The sequence below is a fragment of the Sinocyclocheilus grahami genome, unplaced genomic scaffold (assembly GCF_001515645.1).
Source record: "Sinocyclocheilus grahami isolate Dianchi unplaced genomic scaffold, SAMN03320097.WGS_v1.1 scaffold546.1, whole genome shotgun sequence".
Lineage (NCBI taxonomy): Eukaryota > Metazoa > Chordata > Actinopteri > Cypriniformes > Cyprinidae > Sinocyclocheilus > Sinocyclocheilus grahami.
Genome location: NW_015505725.1, coordinates 576913 through 599744, shown reverse-complemented (window position 1 = coordinate 599744; position 22832 = coordinate 576913). Strand labels below are relative to the sequence as shown.

The window sequence follows — 22832 nt, the reverse complement described above, 5'->3', positions numbered from 1 at the left end:
CTGATTGAATTTCTTTAAAAATTAAGTTAAAATAACTCAATTAAATTGTCTTGTTCACTTTGAAATTGGGTAGTGGATTTCTAGCTCCCTGCATGCTTTGCATAAGACTGAACAAGGAGAGTAAATGTTGAAATTAAGTGTTGTTTTATGTGTTTTTTAGTGAAGGGAAAGACCTGTTAGTGTTTAACCCTGTTATGTTTGACATTTAAAACAGTTTCTGTTATGTTGAAGTTTTTGTGTTTACCGTTGTGCTGAAGAGTAGACCACATGAAGGTAAACACTACATTGACTCTATTAGCAATGGCTGCGCTAATGCCAGTGACAAGTAACTTCTTACTTGTTCATTATACATGCTGCTACATAAGTTACATTTAGCATGTGCTATGATAGCTGTGGATTTGAATTGAAAAAAAAAGATAATATAAATTGCTTCCAGGCTCACAAATCCATTAGTTGTTACAAATTATTAAGTTCTTCTAACTCAATGTAGTTTGTTGGTTGAACATGATTTTTAAGCTGTCATAACTCAAAAAAAATTATGCAAACTGTTGCGTTAATTTTTTGTTGTTGTTGTTGAGCTAATTCATTCTTTTTTAGAGTGTACACTGACAGTGGATTACTACATATTTTTTTTTTCAAATTGAAAGTATTCTCGGTAGTAACCGACAGCATTCCACAAATGCATTCCATACAGTTGAATTTTACATTATGCATACTGTATTGCATAGAGTATTTAACCTGGAATGCTCCTTTAATATGCATAATGGATGGATGAAATAAACAGGTCAATTTTAAATTTAAATAAAAAAATCCAATACTACAATCAAATACCAGTGGCATAGTTTCCTCATTGCTAAAATATGCATCCAAGTAAAAAGCAGGAAAATAGCTCAAATCAGCTAGTCATTATCGCAAAATAAATCCCTTCAAGATGATCTTGCTACAATGGCAGAATGCAACACATCACTATATGAGATCAAGTTTATATGAAATGTATAAGGTTAAGAGAGAAAAATATGAATGTGCTACTGACGCACACTTGGAAAAAATAAAATACAATTCTGTCAGCATTGACTCATTCTAAAACTGAATGCATGTTGGTTATCAGACAATTTATAGAATATGGAATGGAAGAAAAAAAATTCTTAAAATAACTTCTTTCATGTTCCAGACAAGAAAGTCATAAAAGTTTGTAACGGCATGAGGGTGAATAAATGGTGACAGAATTAGAATTTTTGGGTGAACTATCACTTTAAAGCCATCTATTGTGACTGAACACTATTATGCAATATTAAGAATGATTCAAATTCAGTGTTGTCCCCAAGCCAACTAGAATCAGACATGTTAAAACACTGCATATGTTTTATTATAATGTAATATCCTGCCAGAATTGGGATCAGCATCGCCTGTTATTGCTGCTTGACCTTTCAGGCATACATTTGACAACAGAACACTTTGTTCAACAGATTATCTTTCTCGTTCAAAAACTTTTCTGCCAAAATAACCTTTTCTAATATGGGCATAATATGGTCAGATTCTCCCAGGACAGGTTTAACAAATTAGCTAGTTTCTCTTTTTTTTTACTGAATGATACCCATTCTATGAAGTGTGGAGTGCTTCAAAAAGATACTGAAATTGTCAAACATTAGTAAATCCACCAAATTATGATTTAAAGATGTCTTGGGGGAGATCAGGTCAAATGTTTCTGACAGGAAAAAGACGCTGTCAGGCTCCATGATTACCTGTTATAACCTGTTTGTTGACACACTTTAAGTCTTAATGTCAAAGCATGTAGGATTAAATGATATGATAAAATACAATACATTTGAGAGCATTGCAAATATTTGACAGCAACCCAGAGGTGGAAGTCATACGCCGCATGTTTAAGGGTTCAAATCTCAAATCTGTTGTACAGAGTAGGCAAACGGCAAAGTTCTGCTATACCTCAGTACAACAAGGAATGCTGTAACCCTAAAATAGTCATGTGGCCTGTAGCCTAAGATCTGATATACGTGTGTTTAGATGGACCAATGAATTGAATTTTTTCCACTTATTTGTGACTGCTGGATATGGATTTTTGAAAATTGTATAGAAATTGCACTTGTGGCAAGAAATAGTGTACATCTGAGCAATAACTAGAAAGACAAATAATATGCGCTCCATTTTTCCAATGAAAATGTCATGATTTTTAATTTTTTTGGTTAATTGCCGTTGGTTACTTCTGCAAACCTGAAAATCACAGCAAATATGGTTTTTATAAACAATCTTTTTCAATAAAAAAACGTATAAACTTATAAAATTATAGATTTATATTAATGATTTTTTAAATCTTAAAATTATAATTAATTTCTGGCCCAGTAGATATTTATTTCATTAAACCCACACCTGTCCTGTATTTCTAATCTTTCCCAAATACGTTTTTTACAATTTTTATATTAACTCCACAGACTTTCCAAGAGTTTAATTTCTAACTCTAATTATGTTTTATTCTACTCTAACGAATCTGCTCTTTAGGATAGTGAAACATCTTCAGCAAATGTGTAACTTGTGTTCTCAAGTCTTAAGTTTCCATTTCAGTTACATTTGTTTCATACCCCTAACCCTATCTAACTTTATTTGGGCCATGGACTGTCTAAAGCAAATAATTTTTCAGGATTACAGTAAGAAATTTTATACTACACTAAGAACTTATTTTTACTAACAATAATAGCGAATTATACAATAATAGAAAGTGTTAACAATATAAACATGCACAAAATAATAAGTGCTGGATTATTATAGAGAGTTGTGACTGTTAACCATTGCTGTTTTTGGGAAAACATTGAAAATACAGGTTCAAGTTCATGAAAAAATTATATGGTCTGTTGGATAACACTGATAACCTGCTTCCAGTTCCAAAGAATCAATCCCAGCTTTGGAAGAAAACAATCCTGTCTCAGGCTTTCCAGCTGTTATAGACATTACAGTGCTCACAAATTCTCACAAATGCTCACAAATTCTGGCTTCCATTTTTAACAAGTAACCTTTCATCTATATGCTGATGATACTCAAGATATATTTTCCTTTAAATCATTATGATAAAAATGGCTTACAACCAATGTTGGCCTGCTTAGACGAACTTAAGCTTTGGCTTTTAAAGCAATTTTCTAAATTTAAATGAAAATAAAACCAAAATAATTATATTTGGGCATAAGGAAAATTGTGTGTTAGATGTTGGCTGTGGCTCTCTGGCCCCATATGAAGCTCAATGTGCAAGAAATCTGGTCGTTCTGTTTGATCATAACTTAAAATTTGACAAACAGATCAGTATGTTGTAAAATCGTCCGAAACTCTGGAACAGGCTTCCTCTTCACATTAGATTAGCTCCCTCTATTTCTACTTTTAAGTCTGCTCTAAAGACATATCTGTTCTCTCTAGCTTTCAATACCCCTTGATCATTGGTTCAGTTATTGTTTTATTATTGTCGTGTTTTAAATGTTTAAATTGTTGTTTTATTTATTATTATTTCAATGTTTTTATTCTATTCTGTAAAGCACTTTGGTCAACTTCGGTTGTTTTTTAAATGTGCTTTATAAATAAATATTGTATTGTATTGTATTGTATTTTGGACAAGGTGTTTATTTTCAAACAACTTTGCATTGTTCGTTTGATTAGCATAAATATTTAAACTCTTGGTGCGGTTATTTGAACAAACAAGGTGGACTTGCTACATAGCAAGAAGCTGTGTGGGGGTGTGTGTGTGTGTGTTTGTGTGTGGGTGGATGTCATATGTTTAGACAGGAGGGACTGTTTCAACATGAGCTTTATCTATGTTTGAGTATACATGCATCTCTGAAGGTGTGCTGGTTTACGTTTGTGTGCACTTGCGCCTTACCTTTAGGTGGCTGAAGTGTTTTGTTGTTCTGAGCGCACCAGCCGACAGGATGAAGTTCGGCTGTCATGACGTCACACCAGAAGTCAGCCTTGCGGTCGTCGCCATAGCCACAGTAGCGTAACAATAGCAACTGACCACATGTGGTTATAATGGTGGCCACCCAATATGTATCCAGACTGCCCTTATTAGCTACTTCAAGCTTCATTCCAGGCTGAAAACTGCTCTGAAGGCTGAGCTCCACCTGTGAGGTTAAGTCAGATTAGTGTGATGTAATAATGCAAATTTGATGTATTCTTCCATGAAAAATATATGGGCTTATTGATGGTCTCAAAACACTGGGTAACACTCTACAATAAGGTTCCATTAGTTTAACTAACATGAATGAACAATGAGCATTACATGTATTACAGTATTTATACATCTTTGTTAATGTTAGTTAATGAAAAAACAGTCGCTCACGGTTAGTTCATGTTAATTCACAGTGCATTAACTAATGTTAACCAGCACAACCTTTGATTTTAATAATGCATTAATAAATGTTGAAATTAACATTAACTACGATTAATGCTGCAGAAGTATTGTTCATGCTGAGTTCATGTTAACTAAAGTAGTTAATTAACTAATAAACCTTGTTGTAAAGTGTTACCGTTAAATTGCACTCCTCCTATTTTGTTAATGTGTGTGATTCTCAGGACCTTATTTGGCATTAGACATCAACCCAACACAGCACCAAACCTAACCTGTATTTCATGTTTTCTGGGTTGTATTTTTAACCTTGCTCATGATTTTTAAGTGAAACATGTTACACTATGTGCCCATGTTGGAATATGTCTTTTCTAGCTTTTACAAAGTAACTTTGTGCCAAAACACCATTTACAACATCAACAATTCAATTCAAAATGCATTCAAACGTTTGGGCTCTGTAAGGTTTTTTAAAGTGCCCCTATTATGCCATTTCGAAAATTCCTTTCATGCAGTGTGTATTGTAGCTGTATGTGAATGTTAATGATCTGCAAAGTTTAAATAAAGTTATTTTCTCCCAAAAGACAGAATCGACTCTGAACAGCCTAAACGAGTCGTCAGTATCCCGAATCCCACTTCTTTGACGGCTACACATCACGGGGTAACACATTTCCATAATGCCCGCCTATTTTTGTGTTCCTGTAATTTTACTGACGTCTGCTTCTCTAATCTCGGGGAGTTCAACGCGGGATTCACAAAACACTCGCTCTTGAAAGATGGCTCAGTACCCAGTTTATTTGGACCAGCTGGCTCCACTGTATCACAACCTGTATGTATGATAAATAATAAATGTTTATATTTTTTATCAAGCGTTCAAAATATGGAACTATGGCAATGGGCAAATGATTTCCAACACGCGCTGTACGCGGTACACCAATCACAACAGACTGGGCCATCTGACCAATCAGAGCAGAGCAGGCTCACGGAAAGGAGGGGTTTAGAGAGACTGAATTTTAGAACTGCTTCGAATGAATCGTTTGAGAATCCTTGGAAAATGAGGTGAAAGTAAATACATATTTTGAGAAAACAAAAGTGTTTTTTGACCTTGCATGCATGTAAACCTATTGTAGGAGACTCCCAAATAAATATTTAATATATTTGAAGGAAGTCTATTATGCTCACCAAGGCTGCATTTATTAGATCAAAAATACAGTAAAAACAGTAATATTGTGAAATATTATTACAATTACAAATATTAAAATTATTACAACTTAAGGCTAGACACTGCAGGTGAATAGAGTAAAAAAAAAAACTAATAGTTATCGCCTTACTTACCCAGCTGATTGATTACATTGAGAATTGCAAACATTTTTTGTATTACAAGTTTTCTAAAATGCTAGGTTTAAATATTTATTGAAATATGCGCTAATTTGCATACATTTCTAGTACAAAAATCTAAACACCTGATGATGTCAGTTTCAAAATTCTTGTTACATTTTTTTTTACATATTAGAGTCAAAAGCTTTTACAGAGGGAATTTTGGGTCTCTCATTTTTGTCACTCTATAATTCAGAAAATGCTTAGAACGGAGAGAAAACACTACATTTTCACAATTTGGAGGGGAATAAAATGTTGTATATAATCAAGCAAATTATACATGAACAAATCCCTCTGTAAAAACCTTCAGGATATAGACAGGAATAAAAATGTAAAGTTTGGTGTGTGTAAGGGCTACTGAAGTGGAGATTTATGGCTCGGTGTAGGAAAAAAAACTCATTTTGAGAAATATTAGAAGTATTATAATAGAAATCTATTGACACAAATAGATAAAGTGCTATAAAAGAAACAATTAACAGTGTCTTTTGGATGCTTTCTTTCCACTAGTCTGAAAAAACACTTTATGAAAAACCAAAAAGCCCCAAATCTCAAACTTGACAGGTGCATGAAAAAACTGTTTTTGCCTGCAGTGTCTCCCCTTAAAAGAAATATTTTCTATTTGAATATACTTTAAACTATAAATGATTTCTAAAATGTTTAATATGTTTTTAAATAAGCCTCTCATAATCGACTCTGAACAGCCTAAACGAGTCGTCAGTATCCCGAATCCCACTTCTTTGACGGCTACACATCACGGGGTAACACATTTCCATAATGCCCGCCTATTTTTGTGTTCCTGTAATTTTACTGACGTCTGCTTCTCTAATCTCGGGGAGTTCAACGCGGGATTCACAAAACACTCGCTCTTGAAAGATGGCTCAGTACCCAGTTTATTTGGACCAGCTGGCTCCACTGTATCACAACCTGTATGTATGATAAATAATAAATGTTTATATTTTTTATCAAGCGTTCAAAATATGGAACTATGGCAATGGGCAAATGATTTCCAACACGCGCTGTACGCGGTACACCAATCACAACAGACTGGGCCATCTGACCAATCAGAGCAGAGCAGGCTCACGGAAAGGAGGGGTTTAGAGAGACTGAATTTTAGAACTGCTTCGAATGAATCGTTTGAGAATCCTTGGAAAATGAGGTGAAAGTAAATACATATTTTGAGAAAACAAAAGTGTTTTTTGACCTTGCATGCATGTAAACCTATTGTAGGAGACTCCCAAATAAATATTTAATATATTTGAAGGAAGTCTATTATGCTCACCAAGGCTGCATTTATTAGATCAAAAATACAGTAAAAACAGTAATATTGTGAAATATTATTACAATTACAAATATTAAAATTATTACAACTTAAGGCTAGACACTGCAGGTGAATAGAGTAAAAAAAAAAACTAATAGTTATCGCCTTACTTACCCAGCTGATTGATTACATTGAGAATTGCAAACATTTTTTGTATTACAAGTTTTCTAAAATGCTAGGTTTAAATATTTATTGAAATATGCGCTAATTTGCATACATTTCTAGTACAAAAATCTAAACACCTGATGATGTCAGTTTCAAAATTCTTGTTACATTTTTTTTTACATATTAGAGTCAAAAGCTTTTACAGAGGGAATTTTGGGTCTCTCATTTTTGTCACTCTATAATTCAGAAAATGCTTAGAACGGAGAGAAAACACTACATTTTCACAATTTGGAGGGGAATAAAATGTTGTATATAATCAAGCAATTTATACATGAACAAATCCCTCTGTAAAAACCTTCAGGATATAGACAGGAATAAAAATGTAAAGTTTGGTGTGTGTAAGGGCTACTGAAGTGGAGATTTATGGCTCGGTGTAGGAAAAAAAACTCATTTTGAGAAATATTAGAAGTATTATAATAGAAATCTATTGACACAAATAGATAAAGTGCTATAAAAGAAACAATTAACAGTGTCTTTTGGATGCTTTCTTTCCACTAGTCTGAAAAAACACTTTATGAAAAACCAAAAAGCCCCAAATCTCAAACTTGACAGGTGCATGAAAAAACTGTTTTTGCCTGCAGTGTCTCCCCTTAAAAGAAATATTTTCTATTTGAATATACTTTAAACTATAAATGATTTCTAAAATGTTTAATATGTTTTTAAATAAGCCTCTCATGCTCACCAAGGCTGCATTTATTTGATCAAAAATACAGTGAAAACAAATACTGTGAAATATTTACTTTAAAATATAATTTATTCCTGTGGTGGCAAAGCTGAATTTTTCAGCATCATATTAAAGATCTTACTGATCCCAAACATTTGAATGATAGTAAGTGTGTGTTTGTTTATGTATACAGAGAGAGACAGAGAGAGAGAGAGAGAGACAGAGACAGAGACATTCTGTCTGTGTGTTCTCACATGTCTGAATGAAGTGTGAGGGGCGGCAGTGGCTCCAGTCTCTTCAAGGTACTCCTCCCAGTTAAAATCCACCTCCTCCTCTACACAATCCATGCCTGCTAGGAAAGAGAGACAGAGTAAGAAAGTGTGTGTGTGCATGTTAGAGTTTTTGTGGTATTTCATATGGTATGGTATTATTATGGTTAGATATTTATTTATTTTATTTATTTAGTCATTTAGCAGACGCTTTTATCCAAAGCGACTTACAAATGAGGACAACAGAAGCAATCAATTGTAGTATCAAAACAGATCCAAAACTAAAAGCTAAAACTTTATAAATACTACTTATACACATTTTTTTTTTAAAAATAAAGAAATTAAATCAAAATGACAAATGCATACAACCAAATTTCAAAACTTAACATTTAAATGAAAACCTAAATAAAGCTAAAAACAATTACAAATATTAAAGAACGAAAGGTATAAGAGTATAATAATGATTCTAACATAACACTAAGCCAAACATATATGTGTATGTACAACCATACACACATACATACATTTATATATATACATACACAATGTATATACAATATATATATATATACATAAATTCAATATATATATTATTTCATTTCCATTTAGTTTGTTGAAGTATTAAAATAACTCCAGTTAAATAAAACTTAATAAAAGACTTATACAGACATAATAAATTTAGACATAATTTAACTAAAATTAAAATAAATAACAAATACAAATGATTCAAATCAAATGACAGTAGTTTATCAGTAATCCTAAAACATAACACTGCCAAACACACATGCTAAAAAACAACAACTTACTTACACATAGTAAGAAATGGTTATAAAAACTGAAACAGAAGTGAAACAAGTAGTAGGAAAGAGGATAAATAAATATATATATTATATATATATATTTATAAATAAATATATAAATAATATAATATACATAAATAAATAGACATATGGACCATATTCTGTGCAATGCAAATGTTTCAAACTAGCTCAATTCCATGAGTCATTGTGTTCCGAAATGTGTCCCAATGCTATTCTTATCTCAAGTATGTGTTGCGTTTTCACTATAGCCAAAAGGTGCTTTATAATGATTAAACTGTTTTCTTCTATGGTCAGTTAAATCAAATTCCTCATTAAATCAAATTCCGCCCAACATTTTTCTCATTGAATATCTTGTTTCACACAAAAAATGTGATATAGTTAAAATAATATGCTTCGTTGTGTTATTCTCATCTGCATGCATATAGTTTGTTTCTGGCCTTAAAGAAAAAGAGCTGCAAACGACATAATAAATACACCAACGATTTCTGGTTTTACATGAGACCATTCATGTCATCAGAGGTTTCACTTAAAAAAAAAAAATGTGTGGGAGATTCTTGTGTGTTTTCCTAATGCTGAGCACAGCTGAAGGCTTGTTCATAAAAAAATACAAATAAATCTATATATACATTCATATAAAACCAAGGACAAGTTGGGGAGAACTTCCATATTTTTATTACTTTTCTAAGCATTCAACAATTTTTGCACAATTTAACACTCATAATATTTCACCATGCTAGCTAAGACTATAGGTGACAATGTTAGAGAGCAGTGAAGCCCATCTAGAGTATCAAGATGAATGATTATACAGAGCAGTTAAACATAAATAAATGTGAAGAATGGTACACTAAGAATAAAATAAGGTTACAATCCTACAACAGCTACTCTAAAAAGGTGCGAATGTATCACAAGCTACATCTTGTTGCTCTCATCTTCAAATCGAAAACATTGTTTATTCACATCAGATCAAGTACAGTATCTACTCTCCCTATGGTCTATATAGAAATGCTGGATTGTTCACTAGGTTAACAAAGAGAATTTCGAACAAAAAGGCTGAGCAGACAAATAGACCATTTTACAATCCTGCAGTAATTTCAGAGCATCTAAGCACTGTTGGTGTAAAGGTCCGTTCTGCTCTCCTGTTTTGGTTACGACTACTTCCACTGCCTCTAAAACTAAACAGAAGTCGAGTAATGCTTTAACCCTTTTAAGATGTTATTATTTCTTTGAATTCAGAAAAAAAGACTAAACACTCACTTCACACTTCACAGACTAGTGAATAATATATGTTCATTCAATGCCCAATACACCATCCTTTAAAATTAAGCTTCCATTTGGGACTAATAAAGGTTTTGTGATGCCAACATTTTTTTTTAATCTCTAGTTCTTCAGAAAACCATCTATACTGGTGCTTTAAAGATGCCAGAAACCATTATGCTAATATGAATACATTTTCCATCATTCCTTCCTTTATTTCTATTCATTTCATTCCTCACAACTCAAGAACACTATACAAGCAAACTGATTCTTCATAAGAAAAATGTTATTTGAAGGTACTGCAAAGAATCATTAAGAAACCTTTTTTTTCTTTAGAGTGAAGAGCAATAAATAATGCATACATTGTGACACTAAAGTATTTTTCTTCTATTGAAGTCCTGGTTTCAGATGGAACTAAGAATGAGAAGTGCACTTTAACACTGAAACCACTTCCTTGCAAATGACTCACACAATATATGCCATGATGACAGTGTATCGTTATGTGTGTGTGTGTGTGTGTGTGTGTGCGTGCGTTTTTGTGACAAATGAGGACATACGTTTGTATAATGACAAAGGTATGACATAGGTATTACAAGGAGAAGGTGACTTTTCAGGACATTACCCCATGTCCCCACTTTTCAAAACGCTTATAAATCACACAGAATGCAGTGTATTGAAAATCTGAAATAGCACAAAGTTTCCTGTAAGCGGTAGGTTTAGGGGTAGGGTTGGTACAGTATAAAAACCATTACGCCTATGGGATGTCCCCACTTTTCACAAAGACAAACCTGTGTGTGTGTGTGTGCACGCATTTGTTGTGTGTTATAAACACTGCAGAGCAATTACACAGAAAAATATTGTGGTTCTGTCACTCCTTTGGCAGATATTTCTGGCGGTGTTCCACACTAACCTAGTCGAGAAAGACGAGAATCGAAATTGACATGACAAGGATTCACTGTGACTTTATAGTATGTGGGCTTTAAATGTGGAAAAGGTGTTCTATGGGAATTTGCATCCAAATTGCTGTCAGACAGACATGTGATCCATTTCTCATAAACTTTTTTCTACTAAGAAAAAAATTACAGAAGTAAAAATAATACTATTGACCATTACAAAACAAATCCTTTTAGTGTAAAAATCAACGAGGTTAGTTTTTGTTGGCAATATTTGTTCAAATGAGTAATGTTCGAATGACAAACTAATATTTCATACTCATTGCTGCTGTCATTTGGATGTCTTGATTGTGGGTTCGTTGTGGTTCAGCCAATGCAGTTGGGCCTGTGGGTGGAGAGGGTGAACGTGATTTCACCAAGTACAACATGTTCCTGGAACAACATTCCAATCAACCAATCAGAACTGAGGGATACATTTTCAGGAAATGTCAATTTTAGGCTTACAATCAGGGTTAGGTGCTTCTACACCCTTGTTATTCACCTATCATGTCCCTCTGATTTTAGGAATAAATCATGGGTAGGGTTAGGTTTAGGGGTAGGGATTTGGTTAGGTCTATATTTTAGGACAGTAATGTTGATACAGGAACATGTCTTACTTGGCAAAATCATGGCGACCGGGTGGAGAGACACCTCCAGACTGAAGATGTGGGATTAAAGTGAATTATCAAACCTAATCTATGATGTGGGCTGGTTCAGAGTAAATCCAGATTTTAGGCAGGCCGTGCTATCGATTAGCTCATATTGAGCCAGATGGCCTCTCTCGCTCTAATCCAGGACTTGTTCAATTGTGGAAGGGGAATTAAAGGATTATCGGAGCACAATGTAGCATTGCTTTTCTTATTAAAATAAATGGCTCTGGCCTTTTTCAGTCTGAGACACATTTAATAATCCATTTTAATCACCCAAGTTGGAGAGAGGAATTGTTAAGGCTAGCTGTGTGTTCATCTGTCTAATGTTTAGTTTAGGAGGTTGTAATACATTTATTTAGTCAGTTGATCCTGATGACAATACAATGAAAAAAAAATCAGCACACTTAAACTTGAAAACTTGAGTTTAATTGTTACCTACAGCACACAAAGTGTTTTTTTTTTTGTTTGTTTGCTTGTTTTCTCCATGATTTGACTATTTGCCTTATTTGCCTAATGTTTTCCAGGAAAGTCCATATATCAGGATTATAGGAAAATGCTTATGGCAAGAGTCCTGGAATAGCTCCATTGAAAAAATATTTTGAACCAACAGAGAAGCCAAATAAATTCAAGTATTCAATTATACATTAGGACTTCAATACTGGTAATGAGTAAAAAAAAAAAAGAAGAAAAAAAAGAGCTTTGAAAAATCACCACATGACTGTGGAGTGCCAACGACAACAGCACAAGTAAAAGCAGCAAACAATAAAACAATAATTAATCTGTATAATGAATTAGGAGAAGTATTGTATAAAACCATGGGTCGTCACTGGAAGCTGAAATCATTAGACTACCACTGACTAACTTTGGCCACGTTATGCAGGCAAACTTGCTAGAGAAGTCAGTAATGTGGGGAATGGTCGATCAGAAGAAGGGGAGGGCCAGGGGCGTGGCCACTGCGGGGAAAAGGGGGACAGAGTGCATAGGGCAGAGGTTGAGAGGAGCGCCCCGCCCACATAACGTGATTTTGTGATCGTGACCCCCAACCTAAAGGTGATTTTTAGGGGGGCCCCATAGCAAAATCAGCGCAATGGACCCAGAATTCCTAGCGACGCCACTGGGAGGAAAAAGAACTTGCTTGACCCAAATAGATACTAATATGAACATTAAACAGTTGAAAGAAGCAGTGCTCGACAGGAAAGCATGAAAAATATTACTCCATAAGGTCGCCGAGAGTCGGATACAACTGAATGGATAGATCATCATAATTACTTAATTTGCAATGCATGTTGTGAACTCAAGCAGGCCTACAGCATCTATTACAACTGTGTGGTCTGATCAGTCCTCTGCTGGTGCCTTATATGTATATTAAATAAAAGACTTCAATCGTTCTCATGTTGAACATGTGAAAATGAGTGTAAAATCGCAAATTCTATTTCCCAGAACAATTTCCCTTTTACACAGCAAACTGCAATGCCAAAGTACCAACTTATTGTGTTAAGTTCATTACATTTAATCCAACCACTCTGAATTTACTTCAATCAAGTTAGAAAAAAAACTTGAAGAGTATAGTGACGAAGTCAAATGGACTGAAACAAACATGTATAACATGACTTGTCACTATCATTTTTGACATTCATACCTGATGTTATGACATTCAACTTTTATAGTAAAGCATTAAGCATTGCTCTAAAGCATTACTGAAATGATGGCATCACCAAGGTACAGTATTCAGTTCCTTGCTTTTTACTCTTTACCAGCCAAAGAAAACTGCCCATGATTCCATCATTCTCTGTAAAAACCTTTTGACATTATAAAGGCAAATTCATGCTGTTGGCAATAGATAATATAGGCTATGTAGGATAGTAGGCTATGCATAAGCCTATATCCCAAATAAGAATAAACACTACCCATTCATTCCTGTACCTCAAGATGTTTAAATTGCATTATTCAATCCACATTAGAACAAAGGCAGTCACCCGATCTGTGCGACCCGAGGGTAAACTATCTGATTACCCTATGACATATCGCATATCTCTCACTGCACATCTAACAGCGTGTGTGTGTTTACCATGTCTTAAATATTGCTTGCCAGTACTTTACATGTTATCAACAAGTGTGTGAATTATACTCTGCAACGTAATACTCAGATCACAAGATGTTAAAGGGAATATCGCACAGCCCAAAATATAATTGGCCTTCACTGCTACAGTATAGGCCTACTTTTTTTTTACGTTTCTGCTGTATGTAAATCTATAATGTCACACATTACGTACTGGACGTGCTCAAGCTGCGTACTGTTGCTATTACCTCCTCAGACGAAAGCAACTTGTGATAAGTGATAATCTATGCACTCGATAACCCCTAAAGACATATCGCATATCTCTCACTGCACATCTAACAGCGTGTGTGTGTTTACCATGTCTTAAATATTGCTTGCCAGTACTTTACATGTTATCAACAAGTGTGCGAATTATACTCTGCAACGTAATACTCAGATCACAAGATGTTAAAGGGAATATCGCACAGCCCAAAATATAATTGGCCTTCACTGCTACAGTATAGGCCTACTTTTTTTAACGTTTCTGCTGTATGTAAATCTATAATGTCACACATTACGTACTGGACGTGCTCAAGCTGCGTACTGTTGCTATTACCTCCTCAGACGAAAGCAACTTGTGATAAGTGATAATCTATGCACTCGATAACCCCTAAACTTTGTGCATCCTGAAACGTTGTGTATCAAGCTGTATGTCAAATATAATACGTGGGCCACAACCTTTTGTTTTGACTTAGGCTACTTTTAGGAGGCCTCAATTAGCGGGTCAATATATTCCATATAGCTGGTTGGTTTCTGGCTCAACTGTGAGGGCACGCACAATCGATTCAAATGTCAAGCTTTATCGAAGCTTCCGCAGTCAGGTAGTATTTTAACACATCCGATGATTTGGATGCCACGAATTCTATAACCGTATTATTGAAGTGTTGTAGCTGTTATCTTCATTTCTCATGGCAGAGCGGGTTAATTAATCAAATGCTTCTTAAATTGGCCTGCTATATTTAGCCTATATGATAGTCTAAAAAGCCTAAAGACCAGCGTAGACATGAAGAGACTTGTCCGTATTCATCTCTTTCAGGTCAGGCAGAGAATTAACGAGAATTAAAAATATATAATTTCATCTGAGTTCATCTCATCTCCAAACGCGTGACTCCATTTCCCTTTCATTTCTGCCATCAATTTAATCCGCCCGTATGAATTCATGGATAAAACCCCATGGATTTACGGCGACATAAACTAAAGGTTAATCAAATAAATAGCAACTCGCATTTTGCCGAAAATTAATCACTTTTAATTCAAAATAATCTTAATTGATTTGACAAGAACACGACGGGTTGTTCATCCCTCAAAGCGTGTCTTGTTTTAATAAATAGCTTTTTGAAAACGGGGAAGCGATTGATAAATAGCAATAATATGCGAATAAAATTATGGCTTTATCAGCCCCGCACAGCGAAGAGTGCAGAAAGCGAAACAGGAAATATTGTATGAGCATGTGTGATCCACAACTGTACTTTACACACTCTAAAAGTATTGCAGCGGAAAAAAACTTCACCGACGTCGCCAAACGACAACTTTGAATTTAATTCATTAAATCACGTCCAGGTGCAGCGAAAGAAACGAAAACCGGATGCGTAACCAGTGCGGTTTTATTTTTTCCTTCTTCAAAGATTTTGCATGGCAGTTTTAACACACCTTAACCCGCCATGTTGAAAGTGGATCTGACACATTAGGAACGAGGATCTCGGCGCATATTCTGCGCACCTGAATCACGCACACCGACCGGTTCGTGGCGTTCAAAAACCTTTACACCGCACGAAAATGTAAACTGAAGTGTTGATATTTACGCCTGAACGTTGTGTCCTTTGAAAACGAAAGGAGGTCAAATGGCAGTTTGAAGATAAAGTCATATAGTAACAGAGCGAGAGTCGCTTTGAGGAAGAGCACGGCACCAAAATATCGCTTGTTACATAAACGTTATTTTTCAGCGACATTTCCAGCGCGCGTCTCTTTGGATCGTAAATATATTTATCGGCAGAATCGAAAGTGCGGTCCCTCGACGTTCGTGTTATGTATAAATAAGGTTACTTTATTTTTCGGACCGTTTTGTCAACTCCTACGCAGACGCTTCTGTATATTTCTGACTGTTACGAACAACCTCCAAATGTTTTTAACGAGGAAAAAGCGCCTGTACGCGGAAATTCGCGCAAAGAAGCACGAGTCCGTGTCAGTCACGATCACTATTATAGAATGAAGTTCATGCTGATAATGTAGTTTTTACCTTATGCGAGTTTTTGCCGTCTATCAGAATTGAGCGATCCGGTGTTCTGGTTGAAGCAGGAGCGGTGTGTGTATGTGTGTGTCCAATATGGCATCATCCTGCATCTGCGCATGTCTCAACATCTACAGATTATTTTCAAGCCGACTCCTTCATTGACCTTTACAGTTGCAAAATTTGTTCAGTCCATTATAAATAGAAATGGGCCCGAGCCTCCGCCTCCCTCGTGTGGGGAAACTCGTGGCTGTGTCTTAAAACCTTGCGAGCCGCCTGCATGGACAGTAATTGGGCATTCATAAGCGCGTGCAGCATTTTTGGGCATCATTGACGCATGCATCGTTTTTGAGCGCTTTCGACATTTTGATGGCCAAAACTGCTGGGCAGGAACACGGTGAAAATGCTCATAAAATGCTCTCTATGTAGGTAACTCACTAGGTTTTGATACACAGACAGTGTAAACAAGAGGGGGCTGCTGTTGCAACCTAACCGACCTATCATCTATTCGATTATTTCTTCACTCTTATACGCAAAAACCATTTGACCGTTTTACGTTTGGAGTATCTTTTTACTTCCATGTTTGTAAGTATAATTCAAAGTGATGTTTTATATTAAAACTAAAAAAAGAAAAAATGAACATTTTCATAGAATTTCATTTAGTCGTTATTTCCCCTTTTAAAGTACAGGGGGAGAATGTTTTCAGTTTAAAGTCATTATTTAGAGTCATGATAGTAATCATCAAAACAAAATAAAGTAAATATAACTTTCATTTACAAAACTATGACTATTATATGTATATGACAATGTAAGCTACATTGTTAAAACGTTATAACAATCTTAATGGTCTATTTCTACCTCATCTTAAAATGTGAGTTGTGTAATAATTTTTCACTTGAATTTACTTGAAGCCATTAATTTAGAAGCCGTTATGTTACCTGGCAAATATATATTTTACAGTGTACATTCATCACAGCTTTATGTAATAAATATTACAGTGTATCTAACTGCAAATTAAAGTGTTAAATTATTTTCACTTTTCGAAATTGCAATCCTTGCTCAGATTTACAAATTCAGTGCTCATCTTGTCCTCCATTGCCATCCTGTGGTAACAGTATTCATTGCTGTGCTGAATTTAAATTGACATCAATCTGATACTTTACAGTTTACAGCGCACTGTAAAGTACTACTCCTCCAGAGCAAAGAAAAAAAAAAGATTTCTCAAAAATGTTCTCATTAGCATCAGTGCCGAAGTAAGTTTATCGGGAAACTCCCATCAACACTCTAAACCACTCACACATTCAGGTCACTATGTGCACAAACAAGGTGAAATTCCTTGTCCAGCAACAGCCAAAAAGAAAAAAATAAGCGCAGGCTTCCACTTAGTGATGTAACAGTAACAGATGGTTCATGCCTTGAGCTTAATCTACAAGAGGAGACTGTGACAAGCACGTCCAGGGACAGATTACCACTGCTGGAGCAGCAACCTTGCGAGAGGAGATAGACAATGTGTGTCTATACTTTATCCTCTTCATGCTGTGGCATAGTACTGAAAGTTTTGCCTAGGGAAATTAGCTCTGGACATTATCTGGTAGCTCATAATTTGGTATACAGGCCTTCAGAAAAGTATTCCATAGCACATTATAGACCGAATTTACAACGCTTTTCAAAATGTCAGGTTCCAGATTTTTAACTACACTGTAAAAATGTGCAGTGTTACCTGACAAGTCCGTAAAATGTTTTTTTTATCTGTGTAACTTGATCAGTTTTATTAAGATTTGGTTAACAGTTAATTTAGACGTTACCATGAAACACATTTAAAGGTTACCTGACAACATTTTTCTATGTATGTTTGTAGCCATTTTACTTTGATGTATTTTATATGATCACCCCCATTAAAATCAGTATTTAGTAGTTTGCAGTTTCCATCATTAATACAACAAAGGCAGCTATTATTATACACACAGTCTATTTTTTTCATGTTTGAGCACTTCTCTGACCGTAGGCTACAGCTGGATACCAGTAGTCTCCGTGGAGGGAGGAATCACTCCCATAATGCAATGAGGGTATGTGCCTACTGTTAGTCATGAGACACATGGGTTGTAAGCAATATATGTGCATATGTATTTCATAATGTACATACACTAACAGTCAGTAAGATGTATTTATTTTTTGAAAGAGACAATCTAAAAATGTTTAAATGATTACTTTTATTCAGCAAAGATGTTAAATTGATCAAAAGTGACAGTAAATACCTGCACATTTATAATGTTACAAAATATTTCTATTATCAAATAATCCTTAGAAAAGGTATCAGTTTCTACAAAAATAATGCAGCACAACTATTTCCAACATTTATAATAGTAATAAACCACCAAATAAGCATTTCGATTTCTGAAGGATCATGTGACTCTGAAGACTGGAGTATTGGCTGCTGAAAATTCAGCTTTGCATCACATGAATAAATTACATTTAAAAAATATATATATAAAAAAAACAGCTATTTAAAATTGTAATTACAGTTCTGTCTGTGTTTGTTATGTTGACTAGTTTGAAGTCTTGTGCTTTCAGTTCCTGTTTCCCTCTTATTAATTACCCCTTTGTGTATAAGCTCTAGTGTTTCCTGTGGTTATGTTCATGTCATGTCCATTTGTGTTGTTGGCTTGCTCAGGTTTGTTCATTTGTTCCTTGGATTTCTGTTTCTTGTATTTTGTTATTTTCTTTAATAAATTATGATCTGCAATCAGATCCTGCTTTTTCTTGTTCCTGGGTTACCAAACGTTACAGAAGACTTGACCACTAGCCATGGATCCAGCACTGGTGGTCTCAGTGCTCCCTAACTTGTGGTTCTATCTCTCCCTAATCTGGCAGTTGTCCCAACTTTCCCTAGCTTGATGGTGCCAGCACTCCCTAGACCAGTGGTCCCAAGTCTGGTGATCTCAGTGCCATGGTGGTCTCTGCTTCAGTGGTCCCGGAGGTTCCAAGCCTGGCAGTCCTTGCTCCGGTGGTCCCAGAGCTGCTATTATTGTCATCTTTTTCTTTATAATCTTGTACCCCTTATTAGTTCCTTATTATTTCCTCATTGTTTCCACTTGTGTCTTGTTATCCTTGTTACCACTGTGCATAAGCTTTAGTGTTTCCTGTGGTTATGGCCAGGTGTTGTCTCTCTGTGTATGTTTTGTTGGCTTGCTCAGTTTTGTTCTTTGTGTCCGGGATTTCTGTCCCTTGTATTTCATAATGCTATTTTAAAAATCATAATCAGCAATTGGATCCTGCTCTTATGTGTCTATGAGTTGCCAAATGTTACAGTAATAACATTTCACTGTTTTTTACTGTATTTTTGATCAAATAAATGTAGCCTGGGTGAGTATAAGATACTTTTTAATGGTAGTGTAAATACATACTTAAAAAGTATAATGAATGCAAAATAAACAGACACACCTATACAGCAAGCTACATTGAACAAAGCTTGACAAGAGTTCAAAATAAAAGGCATGACATAAGGACCTGACTTCAAAACATGAAACAAACTAAATCTGCTGTGATAACAGCTCCTAAATATAGTAGTCAACCATAGTGAAAAACATGCCACACAATATCTGTTGAACAAATGGTTTACATAGTCAGTTATTGATTGTAAACTTGTGCGATTTCCGACTGATTTACCATGGTATCATTTTTATAAGCAATAAACCAAATACAGTTTGTAGTTGCTGATTAATGCACCTCATTGTGCTTATATGTCCTACACTCTAAAAAATGCTGGGTTAAATACAACCCAGTGCTGGGTAAAATAGGGACAACCCTGGGCTGTTGGGCTGTTTTGACCCAGCAGTTGGGTTAAATGTTTAACCCAACCTTCTGGGTAGTAACCCAACCACTGGGTCAAAACACTCTCTTTTTTTCTCTTTAAAGTCAAATGTAATTTCTTCTGTTTGACACGTTTCAGCTGTGCTCCTATGTTCCGGCTCATTGTTGCATTGCATGACTTAATGTCTTCAGAGTTATGGATCATTGAAGCTGAAAAAGCCAAGCAGTCCCACCCCATTACACTCCTTTTACTGTGTGTCACGGCTGAGAAGTGGCTTAAAAAAGGCTGAGCAACACTCACTTAGTGCTCTGTGATAACTTCTGATAAACAACTGTATTTTTCAGTGTTTTTTTGAATGGTTTATTTTTTTTATAAGGTCCAAGAGCTCAGCAGATTCATCACACAAGTACACTAACATACATTGGAACTGATTAGAACAATCGATTTCCCTATTCCAAGAGGTCCATCAATAACTTCTGTTTTTATTTTTTTTAACTTTGGTTTAAAATACTTATTTGGTGATTTCTTTTCTTTTTTTATTACAATAATGAGAAATAATAAAGACTAGACACCTTTTTCTCATATTCTCAGATAAGTTTACTTTTGAAAACTGATGTAAGATGACCCTCTACCTGGTGCAATAAGCCCCCCAGGGTAAACATCCTATAGCTGTCATACGATTTTTTTAGTTTTTTTTATTCAGAAAATATTTTGCAGAATGTATAAAATACATCTAATTGTACTCTATATAATATAATATAATTCCAATAAATAATAATAATTAAAAAAAGTAGTTTGACCTGGTGAGTGCATTCACATCAGCACATGAGTGTTTGGGGGACAAAGGGCTGCAGGAGATTTCAGCAGCAGGAGGTGACGTCTGCAAGCCGCTTTCCCCCTTGTTGACTCAAGAATACGAAAGAAAGAAAGAAGGAAAGAAAGTGGCCTGAGAGAAATGCGCTATATTATGCCACATCGCTCAATTTCAACACGACTTCAACAGGTCCAGTGTTGTATATGCGGTCTCTCGGTTCATCGGTCTGTCGTACAAATGTCTTCGTCTTCTGGCCAGTGAAGTTAAACGGAAAATCGGCTTAAGTCGTTTGCGCGAAGGATCTTATGACTCTTCTTTGGATTGCTACACGTAAACATGTTTGTTTTTTGGAAGAGTAGCAGTAATATGAGTTATCTGGTGAGTCCGGAGTATCAGGGTTGCGTGGACGGATCACTGATGGACGGATTCAGTGTTTTTATTCAGGGTCTGTTGGCTGTTCTGGCTTTCAGCACTTTAATGTGTAAGTTTATTTCCCTTTTTAAACCAAACCGCAAATGAAACGATGTTTATGTGTGATGTGAACGTGTTTTCTATTTTTTTTTCCCGATTACGGATATGATGTGGCACGTGGCTTGGTGTTTGTTTGTTTACAGTCTTAGCTTTTGTAGTATATTGAGGTACTATGGCACAGTGATGTGTGAAACGGTGCTTTGAATTTATACTTGGTATCGGTACTAAATGATTAGCATATTTATATACCATGGTATTTACATGGTACTCCAAAAATAAATAAGTACAAACAATATTTTATTTAATGAGCATATATGAAACCTACATAAGTGCTTTCAGACCATGTTTACTGTCTGGTGTACACTGTAAAGTTCATGACAACTGTAGTAGTTACTTGCACTTGACCCTTAAAATGACATTTGTTGATGTACTTAGGTTTCATTTGTCATAATATTTAAACAAAAACGGATACATATTTAGAGACCGATCACAGAAAGCAGTATCTGCCGATACGATCACCGATACCGATCTTTTTAAAGCCTTATTTTTATCATGTGGAATTATTTATAGTAAGACTCCAATCTAGATTTTTAGACATTTATTCAGGGCCTGCATTTCATTTTTGAAAATGGGGGGGGAATTTCCCCTCTTATAGGTGGCTCTTGTGAGAGGAGATTTTTTTTTTAATTTGAGGGGTGGAGAGGAGTATTTTTTAGAGATTTTTCAAAAATATATATTTATCTCACCTAAATGTTTGATCATGAAGTGCATTTTTGTTCGATTATGAAGTGCATTTGTTTTTGCACAAAAGCTTACACACAGCACAACGCAAAAATATTTAAACTACTTTTCTTACGTTATCACAAACATTCTAAATTAAAACTTACCACTGACAGAAACACTCAGCTCTACTGCCTTTTCTTTTGCATTGAAATCTTTATTACAAGCAATCCTGCGGTTCATAAATAACTTTGTTTTTCTACCTCTATGAGTGCCATCTATTATTGCCTTGTTTATCTAAAAGTGCTCTTTTCCTTTAAACCTAGCCAGCAAGCCATATGTGTTGACTGTGAAACACAGCAAACTTTAAATATATGCATTTATGGTGTGAATATATATTTATCTCACCTAAATGTTTGATCATGAAGTGCATTTTTGTTCGATTATGAAGTGCATTTGTTTTTGCACAATAGCTTACACACAGCACAACGCAAAAATGGCTGTCACTTTAATTCAGCGCGTGCAGCAAACTCGGTGTGGAAACAATCAGTGCGCTGCTGCAGATGCACCGCGCGTGGTACGCACTGCCGGACCGCAACCGTGTGCAGTGTGAATGTTTTAAATTCCGTTAACATGAGCGTGGAAAAAAATATGCACCATACGCACTGCAAATGGAGAATGTGTGAACCTGGTGTTATGTGTGTGCGCTTCGAGTGTGCATGAGCTCAGTCTCCAGGAGAGCGCGTGAGCGTTGAATGGTTTAAAGGGGTCACATGATGCGATTTAAATTTTTCCTTTCTCTTTGGAGTGTTACAAGCTCTTGGTGCATAAAGAAGATCTGTAAAGTTGCAAAGACTAAAGTCTCAAATCCAAAGAGATATTCTTAAAGTTAAGAGTCAACCACG

At 35.4% G+C, this 22832-nt stretch overlaps 1 protein-coding gene and 1 long non-coding RNA gene across 2 annotated transcripts in view; one reads left to right on the top strand and one right to left on the bottom strand.

Moving 5' to 3' along the window:
• Positions 1-3682: 3682 nt before the first annotated feature.
• LOC107555828 (uncharacterized) lies at positions 3683-16213 on the bottom strand. Its single transcript, XR_001605207.1, has 3 exons — positions 16121-16213; positions 8115-8209; positions 3683-4115 (listed from the first exon to the last, which is right to left on the bottom strand). It is a non-coding gene; the product is annotated as an uncharacterized lncRNA (long non-coding RNA).
• A 4568-nt stretch (positions 16214-20781) lies between these two features.
• The window catches only part of LOC107555827 (store-operated calcium entry regulator STIMATE-like), a 20585-nt gene continuing 18534 nt past the window's right edge, over positions 20782-22832 (top strand). The window contains exon 1 of the mRNA XM_016238737.1: positions 20782-21217. Coding sequence (XP_016094223.1) covers positions 21073-21217 — 145 coding nt within the window. The 5' untranslated portion in view covers positions 20782-21072. The remainder of the gene's footprint in view (positions 21218-22832) is intronic.